At 40.4% G+C, this 17,075-nt stretch overlaps 1 protein-coding gene across 1 annotated transcript; it reads left to right on the top strand.

The window, feature by feature from the left end:
• The first annotated feature begins 12,233 nt into the window (after positions 1-12,233).
• Positions 12,234-17,075, top strand: LOC111370094. Its single transcript, XM_022991796.1, has 6 exons — positions 12,234-13,131; positions 13,191-14,208; positions 14,241-14,494; positions 14,549-16,081; positions 16,259-16,340; positions 16,499-17,075. Exons 1-6 carry the CDS (start codon positions 12,234-12,236, stop codon positions 17,073-17,075), a joined length of 4,362 nt encoding a protein of 1,453 aa, XP_022847564.1.

The raw sequence follows: 17,075 nt of genomic DNA, 5'->3' as shown, positions 1-17,075 counted from the left end.
ACATATGCCCAAGCCTCCTATGCCATAGCCGAGTACACTCACATGGGTCTCCACCACTTCCACTTGTTCCAGCTGTTATATCTTCTGTAATTGTAGTACCCTGAAGTGCATAGAGATTGCCTTCACGAATACCCTTCATCACAATCAAAGAACCATGAACAACCTTCTTTACTCCATTCCATGTTACAATCTTGCAACCACCGGAGTCTAAAACACCAACAAAGATGAGGTTCTTCCACAAATCAGGAACATCTCTAACATCCATCAATGTTCTAACCACTCCATCATACAACTTGATTCTAATTGAACCGAGCCCCACCGTTTTACAGGAATGGTTATTACCCATCAACACGGTTCCACCATCAGTGCTTCTATAGGTAGTAAACCACTTCCTATTTGAACACATATGGTAAGAGCATCCAGAGTCAAGAATCCACTTACCAGAGATTTCTTCACCCATTTGCCATAACTTCCAAGCTTTACATAGGATTTTTCACAAATACCTTGTGTGCACAACAAAGTTCAAGCCACCCACCAAAAATCGGAGCTTAACCACCCTGATTTAAGAAGTTGCTCTGATACCAAATTGTTGGGAAAACAACACTCCCAAGATTGCCCAAGAAAGATAACTTGCAATGTGAAAAATCCCAAACCACTTCAAAGATAAGAAATTGGGGAAGAAATGATTTTCAATATAAATGAAGAACAATGGATTTGGATTACTTGAACAAGCCTCAAGTTAATCCCCAAGAAAGAAAAATAGCTTTGAATTTATAACCAAGAAAAACAACCTCTTACTTGTTAAATTCTATTAAAGCTCTCTCTATTTTCTCTCAAAAATCGGGTTTTAATCCTTGAAGGGAAAAAAACCAGCTATTTATAGGCTGAATTCGAGCGCCTAGGCGCCCATGAGTGGCGCCTAGGAGCCATGTTGCTGCTTCGGGGGGTAAATCGGGCGCCTAGGCGCAATGTTTCTGCTCCATTTTGCACCGGCCAGGGCCTGGGCACCCACTCATGGTGCCTAGGCGCCCCTCCTTGTTTCTCCCCCTCGAGCTTCTCCACCTCAACTCATAATATTTCAACATGTTAACGACTTTTTCTCTTAGATTCTCCATTCTACTAAATTTTATTTGGACATGTCATCTGTCTTCGAATTCCATTTTCTAACAAAAAATCAACAAACTCATTGGAAGTATAATCTTCCCCATTGTCTGAACGTAGGCACTGGATCTTCATTCTTATTTTTCCTTCGATATCCTTTTTGAATTCTTTGACTTTTGTAAGAACTTTTGACTTTTCTTTCATGAAGAAAACCTAAATATACATCAAGATATCATCAATAAAGGTCACCATATATTGATAGCCACTGATGGATGCATCATTCAATAGGCCGAAAATGTCAAAGTAATCAACTTTAGTGGTGCTCTAGCTCTGAACTTCGACTCTTCAAATGGTAAGTGATGTACTTTGCCATATTGACATCCTGAACAAACGATATCTTCTCGTATAATTCTCAGCTTCTAATAACTAACATGTCTGAACCTTCCATGTCATAAATCCAGAGTGTCCTTTTTACTTGGCTTTCCTCTTTTACTATTACTAAAGAGTGTCTGTTCCTCATTCTTTAATGACGTTCCTACTCTTTGTAAACTGAAAATTTCTTGACTAGCTAAGATACTCTCATGCTCATATAATGATAGTTGTGTCGAACGACCACAAGTCGCTGTAATTAACCTGTTATACTCAGGTTCTAAGCCCAAATAACCATTTTCTGCATCCTCTACTCACTGTTTTTAATTCAAAATCTAATTTTGAGAATTCATGGTAAGGAGACTTTAGCTTTGTAAAATATTACCCGATGGACAAATTCCATTGCGACATCATCATCGACTCATTATTCAGCATCTATAGTCGTGCGCCATTAGTTCTAGAAAAGAGAGCTTCATAGGTATCCCATATCTTCCTTAATGTCTACACATCTTCTATAAGCCCCAAAACCTCTTCGTTACTACTGTCTTTAGCACGTACATAGCTTTGCCGGCTTTCATATTCCATTTCTCAAGTGCTTCCGCATCCTCTATAGAAGGAAGTGTGGTTTTGCTACCACCAACAGTTCCTATAATCATTATTCATGCAGATAGGACTCTAAATAGGTATTTGTGATTGCTGCTGTTCAAACTCTAAATACCTTCCGAGGTTGAAAGTAAATCTGCCATCGTAGCTCAGTATACCTTATTGTATACTTTCAAGCAAGCGTGGTCTCACACCAACGAACTTCACACTCTCTTATTGTGCAAGAGCAGTGAACCTATAAGCAACACTTTAACACAGTTCCCAATTGCTAAGCTTTGAACCAAATGCTAGCAATTAAAATACAGGATAAAGGCAAACTTTCTTATATTAAATCAGAACCAGTACTTGAAACTTAGTGACAATCACTCTCGCAATGATCAAAATGTACAATCTAAAAATTGATCAGAGCACACATAACTTATCAGAATGCGGGAAACAAAATGAGTCACCTCCTCTATTTATAAAACTCTATAGGCGGCAGGATTGGAGAGAAGCAGGAGCATCATGACGAATAAAAATTTGAACACATCAACAACTTATCTTCATAACAATGAATTGTAAGACCAGCCAATAAGAAGTGAAGGACAAGTCATGCTAGGCTGCCAATAGATTCTTGTACAGCTTTCTTCCAGGAGAAGAAAATCTTACGGTTTGGAGTTTTTCCATAGGACGGAAGACGTCAAAGTGACGCCGGGTAGGATAACGATTATCCTATTGACTTGTTGTAGCAGATGATTCACAAGAAAGAAACGATAGAAAACGCCCAAAAACCAGAGAAAATACTCTGAAATCAACTCAATATTATTAATAATACAGAATGACCACAATTAACCCACAAGCCGGGTTAAATAGCTGCGAAATACGAAATTATGGGAAAATTACCAAAAATGGCAAAATCTCATAATTATACCAAAATAAAATATTAAGTAAAAGACGTAGGTTGCCAAAAATTTGGCTCAAATCGTGTTTTCTAATATATGAAAAAAGGGAAACGAAATATTACAATAAATAGCAAAAAAATAACTTAAAATTGAATTTTGGAAAGGAAAACAGCGGATTTTGGACTCGAAATTGATGCCCAGCTCAGTGGCCACGACGTACGTGCCGAAGAGAGCTTTCCGGATTTGGGTCATAATAGCGATTCCGATAACCGTAGCCAAAGTTATGGCCAAATTACCAAAGACGCGTCAAATTCCACCAATTAAGAAAATAATTGTGATTCACTTTCCATCTTAAGGAAATAATTGCGATTCACTTTCTATCTTTATGTCGATCCGCCATCTCATGGTATCTCAGCGCCATCATCATGCTATCTGACAAATCAACATCACTCGACTCGGATCCTCCTGCATCAGTCCCCCGAGTTGGAAAGAACTCACCCTTGAGTTCACAGTAACTTCATCGGACTCCACAAAACAAGGGCTTAGGTGTTTCACATTGAAGACGTCAAAGGTCTTCAAATGGCTAAGGAGGCGCAACCTGTAAGCATTATCATTGATCTTCTGCAGCACTTCACAAGGTCCAATCTTCTGCTCCTTTAGCTTATTGTATTCCCCAATTGGAAAATGATTACGAGTTAATACTGTCCAAACAAAATCACCAACATCAAACAACACCTAGAGCCGATGACTCTTTGCCCGAACTTTGTACTTAGTATTACTATCTTGTATGAATAGCTTCACCTGCTCATGGATACCCTGAAGATATTCAGCCATCTCATCAGTTTTGTTATTGAAGTGACCCACACGTGGAATTGGAGCCAAATCAAGTACCCCGGATGGGTTTCGACCATAGATAATTTCAAAAGGACTCAATCCAGCGGTTCTATTCCTCGACCGATTATAAGCAAACTCTACTTGAGGTAATGCCAAATCCCACTGCTTCGATTTAGTCCCTGCTAAGCTTCTCAAATGATTTCCCAAACTCCGATTCACCACCTCGATCTGGCCATCTATTTGGGGATGGTATGCACTGCTAAAATTCAACTTCGTCCCAAGTTTCTCCCACAAACTCCTCCAGAAATGACTCATAAATTTAGTGTCACGATCGAAGTAATTGACTATGGAACACCATGTAAATACACAATCTCTCTGAAATAAAGATGAGCAATCCGAGTAGCATCCATTTTCTTCCGGCAAGACACAAAATGAGCCATCTTTGAAAATCTGTCAACCACAACAAGAATGGAATCCATCGCCCACTGTGTACGAGGTAAGCCCAAGACAAAATCCATACTAACATCAAACTAAGGAGCTTCAGGTACGGGTAATGGTGCGTATAATCCAGCATTAGTAAGAGCCCTTTTAGACCGCTGACATACATAACACCGCTCCACATAATGCGTCACATCACTGCTCAACTTGGGCCAGTAATAATCAGAAGAGACCAATGCCAATGTCTTCTCTTGCCCAAAATGTCCTTCGTTATGAAGTTCACTAATAATCTGCTGCCTTGGTGAACAATCCGGAATGCATAACTGGAATCCACGAAAAAGGTAACCATTATGTAAAACAAAATCATGTCAGTGATTATCAGTTACCTCCCGAATTATCTTCCCAAATGAAGGATCTGCAGCATACATATTAGGAAATGCCTCAAATCCGACAATCTTGGTGCTCATGGTGGTGAGGAGTAATGTACGATGGCTTAATGCATCTGCTACTCGATTCAAACTCCTTTCTTGATGCCTTAGTGTGAAAGTAAACTCCTGCAAGTACACTACCCACTTTGCATGCCGCCTACTCAACTTGTACTGACCATTGATGTACTTCAAGGCCTCATTATCAGTAACAAGGATGAACTCTCTCTGTACCAAGTAATAGCGCCAATGCTTCAGAGTCTGAACTATGGCATAAAACTCCAGGTCATAAGTGGAATAATTTTTCTTTGATCACAATAGGTTCTCACTAAAAAAGGCTACTGGACGCCCCTCCCGACTCAAAACACCACCAATACCGACTCTAGGCGCATCACAGTTTATCTCGAACACCTTTTCAAAATCCAGAAGTGCTAAGACTGGGCCTCCATCATCTTCTGCTTAACCAACTGAAAGCTAGCCTCTGTCTCCTCGGTCCACTGAAAATCACTCCCTTTAAGGCACTCTGTGATAGGAGCAATCAAGGTCCTGAAGTTTCTGATGAACCGACGATAGAAGGATGCCAATCCATGGAAACTCCTGACATCGTGCTAAGTTTTTAGCTTGGGCCAATTCAAAACTGTCTCAATTTTGGATTGATATGCATAAACACCATCAGTAGACACAACAAAACCTAAAAAAGTTACAGAAGTTGTGAAGAAAGAATACTTATTCTGATTGATGAATAAGCACTCCTTCCTCATTACATCAAAGATAACACGAAGATGATTAAAATGTGACTCCCATGTCGGACTATAAATAAGTATGTCGTCAAAATAGACTATCACAAACTTTCACATGAAAGGCTGTAAAACCTTATGCATAAACCTAATAAAAGTACTGGGTAAGTTGGATAGTCCAAAGGGCATGACCATCCACTCGTACAATCCATGCTGTGTCTTGAATGGGGTTTTCCACTCATCTCCAGGCTTGATTCTGATCTGGTGGTATCTGATTTTAAGGTCGATTTTTGAGAAGACCTTTGAACCGGACAATTGATCCAACATGTCGTCCAGGCGGGGAATTGGAAACCTGTACTTCATTGTAATTCTGTTAAATGCCCTACTGTCAACACACATACACCACGACCCATCTTTCTTCGGCACTAGTAGAGCCAGAATTGCACTAGGACTCATACTCTTACGAATGTAGCCCCTTTCCAATAATTCTACCACCTATCATTGCAACTCTTTGGCTACCTTGGGACTGAGGCGATATGCTAGTCGGTTTGGTAGACTTGACCCTGAAATAAGGTCGATCTAATGTTGAATGTCCCTCATAGATGGTAATCCTGGAGGAAGATCCTCCGGCATCAAGTCAGAAAACTCCATCAGTAGTTGCTGCACTTCTGCTGGTAATTCCAAATCCACATTCGCTGCAATATTTTCACCAGACATTAAAGCATAAACTATTTTTTCACGCCCAATCTCAACCAAGAACCTGGACATAGAAAGTAGATTGGTGTTATTAACTACTAAGACAGGGATGTTTTCTTCCCTGCGAGGCGCCAAAACAATTCTCTTCTCTTTGATGCTAAGAGAATAAGTATTCTTCTGCCCATCATGGATAACATTGCGATCATACTACCAAGATCGTCCCCAAAAAACATGACATGCATCCATTGATACCACATCACACCAAGCATTATCAAAATATTTTTTTCCAATCGAAAAATACATTAAGCACCATTTTTCTGCCGTTACCTCACTACCTTTATTCAACCAAGACAAGTTGTATGGTTTGGGATGACGATCCATCTTCAGTTGCAGTTTCTCGATAGCTTCCTCAGACACTACATTCTCACAACTGCCACTATCAATTATCAGCTTGCAGATTTTATCAGCAACTGTGCAGGTTGTGTGGAAAACGTTGGTTCTCAACCAATCGTCCCCTGAATCGTCCTTGGGAGTCAACAGGCTCTTTCGAACAACCAGGGTCTCCTGACCATCACCATATAGTACGTCCTCATCTTCACCATCATCATACACGGGCTCCCCAACTTCCTCGAACTCCTCTATCATATCCTCCTCAATCAGAAGATTTTTATACTTCTGACCAGTAGGCTTCCTGCAATCAGTCGCCCTATGCCCCTGTTCACCATACCTAAAACACTTAATACTTGATCCGAAATTGTCCCGCTGTGGCTGATAAGCAGGACAAGATTCTTGAGGGCGAACTGGCTGACTTCCTTCACTCTAACCACTGGCCTCTTACTCTACTGTTTCTCTACTGCAAGTGCTCGTTGATATGCTTCAGAAGCCGTCCACAATGAGTGAAGGCTGAGAACATCCTACAGGGGCTACCTTAATCTCCCCAAATACCGTGCTACCATCTGTTCCTCCGTCTCAGATAAATCATTCCGAGCCACCAACTGAAAGAATTCCTCAGTATAATCATTGACTGATCTTGCGCCTTGCCTTAGTGAATGGAGCTTCTGAAATAAGGTTTGAGTATAGCCGAAAAGGAGGAAATGTCCTTTCATCTTCTTCTTCATCTTCTCCCAGTCAGTAATTTTGGATTTTCCATGTCGCTCCCGTGAACACTTCAACTGTTCCCACCATGCAGATGCTCTACCTTTGAGTTTGATGGCAACCAGTTTCACTTTGACACGATCTGGAACCTCTTTATATTCAAAAATTCGCTCCGCTTCATTCAGCCAATCAATAAATCCTTTAGCCTACAACGTACCAGAAAACTCGGGCAGATCCACTCTGAACCTAAGATCCATATGACGATCCTCCCATCCACGATGCTCCCAAACTCGAGCACGATGGTGATACGGGGTTTCGAAACTGGTATCGGAATCGTGACCCTCCACATCATGATTACCGAACTCCTGCTCCGTCAAACGTTGGGTTAACTCTGCAACTTGTCTCTGTAAATGTTCAATCGTCACATCCTGAATATTACGATCACGGTGCGAGACTTCCTCAATCGGAACCTGCCCTCGACGACCACGACCACATCCACCAACAATTATAACTGATGGAATTTATCTTCCAAGAAGATGTTGATGATCTGATACCAACTGACGCCGGGTAGGATGGTGATTATCCTATTGGCTTGTTGTAGCAGATGATTCGCAAGAAAGAAACGATAGAAAATGCCTAAAAAACCAGAGAAAATACTCTGAAATCAACTCAATATTATTAGTAATGCAGAATGACCAAAATTAACCCACAAGCCAGGTTAAATAGCTGCGAAATACGAAATTATGGGAAAATTACCAAAAATGGTAAAATCTCGAAATTATACTAGAATAAAATATTAAGTAAAAGAAGTAGGTTGCCAAAAATTTGGCTCAATTCGAGTTTCCTAACATATGGAAAAGGGGGAAACGGAATATTACGATAAATAAAAACAAAACTTAAAATTGAATTTTGGAAAGGAAAATAGCAAATTTTGGGCTCAAAATTCATGCCCACGACGTTCGCGCCAAAGAGAGTTTTCCAGATTGGGGTCATAATAGCGATTCCGATAACCGTAGCCAAAGTTATAGCCAAATTACCAAAAACGCGTCAAATTCCCCCAATTAAGGAAATAATTGCGATTCACTTTCCATCTTTAAGGAAATAATTGTGATTCACTTTCCATCTTTGCGTCGATTCGCCGTCTCATGGTATCTCAGTGCCATCATCGTGCTATCTGATAAATCAGCATCACTCGACTCGGATCCTCCTGCATCACAAAGTTTGAGGCTGAAACACTTCACAATTAAGAAACCATATTATTGGCCAACATATGTTGCTAGGCTTTAGGAGTCTTTGCTTTCCAGTTTTGTGCGTTTTGGTTCCTATTCACTGTTTTCGTGCAGGTTTAGTTCCTCAAAATCAAACACATATAGCTTTAGACTAACAATTCTGAATTGCGATCTGCTTTTGAATTGAACTTAAAATTTAATTATCTTTCTCAATGCATATCATTTGCTCTGTGGAGATATTCGTACCAAAATTTCTGAACTACTTTCCTAAACATACTCCTCAAATAGGTCCTTGTTTTGCATTTTTTGTTCCTTTTATGCTCCAAATAATATTCTTTTGCATCAATCATCTTCAAATTTTGGGTTTAACCTATAAAAACGACACACACACACACACACACTAATATGAGTATGAATTTGTCCAAAAAATCAAATATTAAGTAGATTGAAAAATATACATAAGTGTGTAAAATATTTTTTATCATTTGTAAAGTAACATTGGTACACATTGGCTTGCAATTAAAGTGATTGTTAAAGATATGGGAAATTAAAGATATGAAATATTGAAATTGAAATACTGTCTAGGATTATTTTTCATAATAATTGATTGTGTAATTATTACACAATCTTTCCCATTAGGTTTCTTTCCTATTATTGTTATTTATAACCCTATAAATAAAGTTCTCTACTTTGTAATATTTACAAGACCATAATAATACAATTTACATTATTCTTGACATGGTATTAGAGCGGGTTTAACTTAATCTTGGGTTAAACTTGCAAGCTTCCGTTTTCCGGCAAGCGGGCTTGTGCCACTCATCTAGTCATACTTTTTTTCTGACCAGCCTTTTTTTCTAGAAAAGAATTTATTTTTTTTTTGGATTAAGTCATAAGAAAACCATGAAGCAATTTGTCGTCCCTCCAAAATTATTTATTAGCAGCCTTTATCAAAGTTGGTGATTTAGCCGTCAAGAATCAGGAATTTATTGAGACAACAGGTGTGGGTGCCATCTTCAAAGTGATATTTCTCTGTTCCATGTTGATGTAAAGGTGTAATTTTTCAGTCAAAGGTGGTCCTCCAAAGCAAATCATGGAAATTCAAGAATATAAACTGTCGGCTGCTGAAATTTGTTATACATACACACAGGGAAATTGGTGGCTGGAATTAATAAACTGGTGGCTGCAAGTGCATTAGTAAAAGACAAAAAAAGGCCCTTCTTTTGTGTCTGAAGCCGCCCATCTCAGTTTTAGAAAATGCTAGAAGTTCAGACATGTCGGAAAGATAGAAAGATAGAAAGATTTGGTACAATCCATCATCACCCTCTAAATAATGGAAAACTATAGACTTGACCCATATGTTGCCAGAGACTTGGTTTCAGTGAAAAGCTAGCCGGCTCTCTTGTTTTTGCAAAATTTATTCTTCTTCTATTTTAGTGTTTTAATTTTCTTGTATTAAAAAAATATATATATTTGGAGAGTTAGTACCTTGAATTTTACCGGCTCTTCTCATGCCCCTTTAACAAACTAAGGGTTTTCTTGTGTTAAAAATAAAAAATAAAATAATTGGAGGGTCCGCACCTTAAACTTTACCGACACTCCCCTTACTTCTTAAACAAACTAGAGGACCTTCTCGTGGCTGCTGAATCTATGTTTATATATGATATACAATTATAATCAGTAAACATAATAGATGAAAAAGACTAAACTACCCTTACTTATAAAATAAAAAGATTTAAAGGTAAATATATGTACACACACGTTAACAGTCCCAATTCTCAGTTATAGGCTTGTGCAAGGATTGTGAGAGCTTATTGACAGTAAATACAGCGTCAAGAATACTAAAGACTACTAACAATTGCTCGGTATTTTAAGGTCAGATATATAGGCTATCCCAGATTACAACGGAAGAGACGAATCTATCGAAAGAGTGATTTGTACTGATTTAGGATTTTATCATGTAAGTATGAGCAAGAAAATCCATCAAATAACCTCGTTTGAGAAAGCAAAAAACCCCGTTCGTTAGGGATTACTTAAACATCAAGAAAATAAGAATGCAAATCAATGTCCTTAAGAGAGAAAGGCTTTGCTAATAACCTAACAACCTGAACCACTAACAAAGTATCCAAGTACATACAAGAGATGTGACGAGGACATCCCAATTTTATTACTTTAGTTGGACGACATTTAATTATTTTAGTTGGACTTTTACTTTTTAGTTGGATTTGGGTTATTTTATTTTTATGGACTTGTTTAATGGGCTTGGCCCTATCTTTAAGGTTTTTAGATTTGTAGTGTTTTCAGTATTTAAACATATTTTACATTGTAATTGGATTGATGAATTTGATTGAATAAAAGTTGGCTTCTACAGCCCCTCCCCGTTTTTCCTCTCTGCGTTCTTCCCCCCTTCCCCCCCCCCAGGTTCCCTTCTTCTCTTCTCCTTCTTTTTTCTTTCTTATTCATCCTACATCAAATTGGAATCAGAGCTAAACTTGAGAATTTTCACTACAACAAAAAAAAAAATTTCCGGTTGCCCAATACTCATTAAACCCATAATAACCTTGCTGCAGAACCCACCACCCCCAAATTCCCCTACTCCACTGCAATACCCTACTGAAATCAACTCTCGCCGTCAACCCCACCGCATACAAAACACAGTCAACAACTCTGCCTCCTTCGATGCACTGAACCGTAACCGCCAGCAAGATGGTAAACCAGAAATCGAACCAAACCATCATAGTACACCAGAAATTGAAATAAGCTGCCGAAAATTACAGCAACTAGAAACGAAACCATCACTTGTTCGAGCTTGACAGCCCACGAATTGGGACCTCTGAACACACAAATTCCAGGATGAATTCGGACCTCGTCGACTGCTAGTAAATCGGCGACCTAAGTAATTGAGACTCTCCTTCATCGACCACCTCCCAAGACGCCGACTCCACAACACCGCGACTCCCACGGCACCACCAGACAGTGGATCCAGAGGCCGTGCTGTGGATATATACTCTTCAATCGGTTGGTTTATTAGTTAATCGGGTTGGTTTATTAGTTATCAATTGGGTTTGGGCTTGATTTCAATCGGGCTGGTTTATTTGTTATCACTTGGGTTTGGGCTTGATTTCAATCGGGTTGGCTTTATTAGTTATTGCTTGGGCTTGGGCTTGATTGAGATTTTGAATTTGATTTAGGCCCAAAATTTGTGAAATGGGCTCATTTATTATTTTGTTGTTCTGATTTTGTATTATTTAAAAAAAAAAGAAAAGAAAAGAGCAAAAAAAATCGAGAATTTTTAGAATTTTCTGACATTATTTTACAGGTTTATTTTAGTTGATTAATCAGTACCGCATTTCGAAGAACACAGAATTTTCTATCTTGGCATTTCAGAGCTTAGTAGTTCAGAAAGTGGAGACATTCGACGCTGGGACGACTCAGGCCAACTGAACTCAGGGAGTTCCTGCTCCTATCTATTTAGTTGACACTATTTCTTTGTTTTAGAATTGCATAAGTTAATTCTCTGTGTGCTAGCCCTTTGATAATTTTTCTTTGATAATTTTTGCCTTAAATCTAATTGATTGAAATTCACGAACTAACTCCCATTGCTTTCTCGTTTACCACACGTGACTGAGTCGATCATTTGTACCTTTTGCTTTTATTTTATTTGCATTAGTATTATTAGCTTGCGATCGAACCATACGTAATCCCATTTTTTTAAGTTAACAAACAATAATAATAATAATAATAAAATTTCAGATTGCGAATCTACTTTTAGCACTCGTTGTTTTTTTTATCTCTATAGCGCACCTCACGTCGCTAGTGTTACTGTGTATGCAATTGTGTAGTGGTCGAGTTACTGCGTCTAGTGCTAGTACCCTTGCCATGGACCCTTCCCACATTGAAGCTATCACCCGACAGTTAGCACAATTACAAAATCAATTAACGGTTGTCCAAACTGAGTTAGCCGCTACTCGTGAGGAGAATAGAGCCCTAACCATTAGGGTAAACACTCTTGACCCAACCCAATACTCAACTGAAGCTGAAAATTCTGACGCTTCCATTAATAGACCTCATCGTCATCCACAAAGTGGTCGATACCATGCTAGACATGATCGTAGGGAGGGAAATCAAGCTCGTGGACGCGAGCGAGAATATCACCGTCATGGTACACTATCTCCCCCTCGCCACGAGGAGCGCCTCTTTCGAAATATTAAGTTAGATGCCCCTACTTTTGATGGTTGTCTAGATCCTAGTGTATTCAATCAATGGGTTAGAGATACGGATCGCTTCTTTGCCTGGTATGGGGTCCCTGAAGATTGGAGGGTACAATTTGCCAGTTTGAAATTAACTGGCACAGCTCAACTGTTTTGGAAAAGTGTTGAGGACCTCCTAGAGAGGCGTCATGCTCCCCCTATTGGAAACTGGGATGAAATGAAGCGCCGCCTTGAAGAAAAATATTTACCTCAATCTTATAGGGGCAACTTGTTGGATCAATGGAACGTACTTACGCAAGGCAGTCGACCTGTAATCGAATATGTTGCTCAGTTTGACGAGTTTCGAATGAGATGTCAGGTCGTTGAGCATGAAGCCATGAACTTGAGTAGGTTTAGGCAAGGCCTACGGAATGATCTTAGACGTGAGCTTGTTTTTAGAGGTGTCACCACTCTTAACCACGCCTATTCTTTTGTTCGGGATTACGAGTTAGTGACTAGGACACCGTACAGAAGTCGTAGTGACTCCCGCACTGCAACCTCTTCTGCATCCACTCATCCCCTAAGTCTATTCTAGGACCTCCTCCTTCTAATACTACCCCTACATCGGATAGTAAAGGTAGAGGTTCTGAGGTTTCAAGAACGTCGTCTCCTTTGCAATGCTTCAACTGTAAGGGTTTTGGTCACATTGCTTCTAAGTGTCCTAGCAGAGCCCTAGTTTTGGAAGAGCGTGAAGGTATAGTTGACGAGCCACTAGAGGATCAGGTTTATGAGCCTAAGTTAGAAGAGTTTGATGACTTGGAGGATAGTGAAGATACCTTCTTGGATTGTATCCAGGCTAGTCCCCTTATCCCACATATGCCTAGAGTCGGTGTCGTCCATTGTACTCTTACCCAGCCTAGGGATGCCGATGATTGGCATCCTCATGCCATCTTCCACACTTGCATCAAGATTAATAATAAGGGCTATAAAGCTATCGTGGATAGTGGCAGCTGCATTAATGCAGTTTCAATGGCTACTGTATCCCGTCTAGGGTTGAAGTCTGTTCCTCACCCTCAGCCATACAGCGTCTCTTGGGTTGATATCTCCTCCATAGCTGTCAAGGAGCGTTGTTTAGTCCATATCCAGTTTCTCGAGTATAAGGACCATATAATGTGTGACGTCATTTCAATGGATGTCGGGCACATCATCTTGGGACGACCTTGGTTATTTGACCTAGATGTAACCATCTATGGTCAATCCAATTCCTGCTCCTTAGTGTTTAATGGAAAGAAGACTCGCCTTAACCCACTGCCTCCGAAGCCTATTGGCCCACTGGAAACGAAGAAAAGTGTGGAACGGAAGGGATTGCACATCATTAGTCCTATGGAATTTGAGCGTACACTTGTTGGCGACTCAGTTGTGTTCACTTTGGTGGTCATGGAGGTCCCATCACACTCCACAATAGAGAGCCCTGTTGAAGTCCTGTCGGTCCTCCAAGAGTTTCGAGACGTCTTTCCGGAGGACCTACCTGATCATCTACCTCCACTAAGGGATATTCAACATGCCATAGATTTCGTCCCAGGGGCATCCCTCCCAAATTTGCCTTATTATAGGTGAATCCTACAAAGCACGCTGAACTTTAAAGGCAAGTGGATGACCTCCTTCACAAAGGATTCATTCGTGAGAGTTTAAGCCCGTGTGCTGTCCCCGCCCTATTGACGCCCAAGAAGGATGGTTCTTGGAGGATGTGTATGGATAGTCGCGCGTTCAATAGGATTACGGGGAAGTATCATTTTCCCATTCCTAGACTTGACGATATGTTAGACATGATGGTTGATGCCACGATCTTTTCGAAGATTGATCTAAAGAGTGGATACCATCAGATTCGAATTCGCCCAGGTGATGAGTGGAAGACCGCGTTTAAAACGAAAGATGGTCTTTATGAATGGCTAGTCATGCCTTTTGGGCTAAGTAATGTGCCAAGTACCTTTATGCGGGTAATGACACAAACTCTCCGACCTTTCATGGGAAAGTTTCGTGTTGTCTACTTTGATGATATCCTCATCTATAGTAAGTCTAAGGAGCAACACCTTGACCACCTCACACAAGTCTACTCTACCTTTCGTGCAACTAATTTATATGCTAACGTCAAGAAGTGCTCTTTCTTCACCAATACAGTCATTTTTTTGGGTTTCATTGTCTCCTCGATAGGAGTATCTGCTGATCCTGCTGAGGTTCAGGCGATTATTGATTGGCCTGAGCCTAATGCTATTCATGACGTCAAAAGCTTTCATCGCTTAGCTACATTTTACCGTCGCTCTATTAAGGGGTTTAGCACTATTATGGCGCCTATCACGGAATGCATGAAGAAAGGAGAGTTTCGTTGGACACAAGAAGCGGCTAAGGCCTTTAAGTTAGTCAAGAAGCGAATGACGAAGGCTCCTATTATGCACCTTCCCAGCTTTTCCAAAGTCTTTGAAGTTGAATGTGATGCCTCTGGGGTAGGTATAGGCGGAGTCTTGAGTCAAGATCGTCACCCGGTTGCCTATTTCAGTGAGAAGCTAAATGAAGCTAAACAGCGATATTCAACTTATGATAAGGAACTGTATGCAGTGGTCCAGGCTTTGTGCTATTGGCGCCACTATTTGTTGCCCCAGGAATTTGTCCTTTATTCGGATCACGAGGCCCTCCGTTACCTCAACTCCCAGAAAAGAATAAGTTCTAGGCACGGTCGTTGGGTCGAACATTTGCAAGCCTATTCATTTGTTTTAAAACACAAGAAGGGCATGGAAAATCAAGCAGCAGACGCATTAAGTTGTCGTGTCTCTCTTTTGTCGATCATGAGTGTCAAGGTCATCGGTTTTGAAAGACTTAAGGAGGATTACGAAGCATGTCCCGATTTTAAAGATATCTTTCTTAATTTACAGAAGGGACAATCAGGCGCCACAGATGGCTTCCGACTTGAGGAGGGTTATCTCTTTAGAGCCAATAAATTGTGCATCCCTCGAACTTCAGTGCGAGATTTCATTGTGTGGGAAATTCATGCGGGAGGGTTAGCCGGTCATTTTGGACGTGATAAGACTATAGAGGAAGTTGAATGTCAATTCTATTGGCCTAGCTTGAAGAAAGACGTGGCTAAGATTGTTAGTACTTGTAACGCTTGTCAATTGAGTAAGCAGAAGAAGCAGAACACAGGTCTATACACCCCTCTCCCGGTCCCCAATTGTCCTTGGCAAGATGTTAGTATGAATTTTGTGTTAGGACTTCCACGTACCCCAAAGAAGCATGATTCTATTTTTGTGGTTGTCGATCGCTTCTCAAAGATGGCTCATTTTATCCCCTGTAGCAAGACGTCGGATGCGTCCAAGGTTGCCATATTATTCTTTAATAAAATTGTCAAATTGTATGGGCTTCCCAAAACCATCGTGTCTGATAGGGACGTTCGTTTCACTAGGCATTTTTGGAGAACTTTGTGGCATAAGATGGGTACCAAATTGAAATTTTCTACAGCCTACCACCCTTAGATTGACGGTCAAACTGAAGTAGTTAATCGAAGTCTTGGTAACCTATTACGTTGTCTGGTCCGGGAAAACCTTCGAAATTGAGATTTGATCCTTCCTGTAGCTAAAATTGCGTATAATAACTCCATAAATCGTTCATTAGGTATGAGTCCATTTGAAGCCGTTCATGGGTACAAGCCTAGGAAACCGTTAGATCTCATCCCTAGGTCCCCACAGGCTAGAGTGTCAGTATCAGCCGAAGCATTTGCACAACATCTTCTGACTTGTATATTGAGATCAATAAACAACTTGAAGCTAGTAATGCAAAATATAAACTCCAAACTGATTTGCACAAACGACATATTGAGTTTAACATTGGGGATTATGTTATGGTTCGCATTAGGCCAAAGCGGCGTCTACATAGACCCGCCTCCAAATTGCAAGTTCGTAGTGCTGGTCCTTTTAAAATTTTAAAGCAGGTTGGTCTAAATGCATATATTGTTGACATTCCACCACACCTTGGTTACCACTCTACTTTCAATGTTGAGGACCTTGTAGCTTATAAAGGTCATTTCATTCTCTCAGATGACCCTTTGTCACCTCTTTTTGTGGACCTTGATCCTGATTTTTTGGCCCCTTCTAACCCACTACCACCTCTTCCAGTACACAAAGAAAAATTTGATGCTATTTTAGATGAAGAAATTGTGTTCACTAATGATGGAGAGATTCAGCTCTTCCTTGTTCGTTGGGTTGGTCGACCAGATTCTGACTGTGCATGGATCTCCAATGAGGCACTACAGCAATTGGATCCAGATTTATTGGAGTTTTATCGGAGTCAGCAAGATCTTCCTTGGCCCAGATCGCCTCCCGTCCACCCGAGGGGAGTTGGTGAGGACACCAGGTTCAGACCGCCACTTTCACATTTCTACAGACGCCGGAAGAAGCTTGCCCAACCACTCAACTTATGGTTGGGAGATTGA

This window comes from Olea europaea, chromosome 21 (genome assembly GCF_002742605.1).
Source record: "Olea europaea var. sylvestris chromosome 21, O_europaea_v1, whole genome shotgun sequence".
Taxonomy (NCBI): domain Eukaryota; kingdom Viridiplantae; phylum Streptophyta; class Magnoliopsida; order Lamiales; family Oleaceae; genus Olea; species Olea europaea.
Note: the sequence above shows the minus strand (reverse complement) of the source record. Positions and strands in the feature narration are given on the sequence as shown.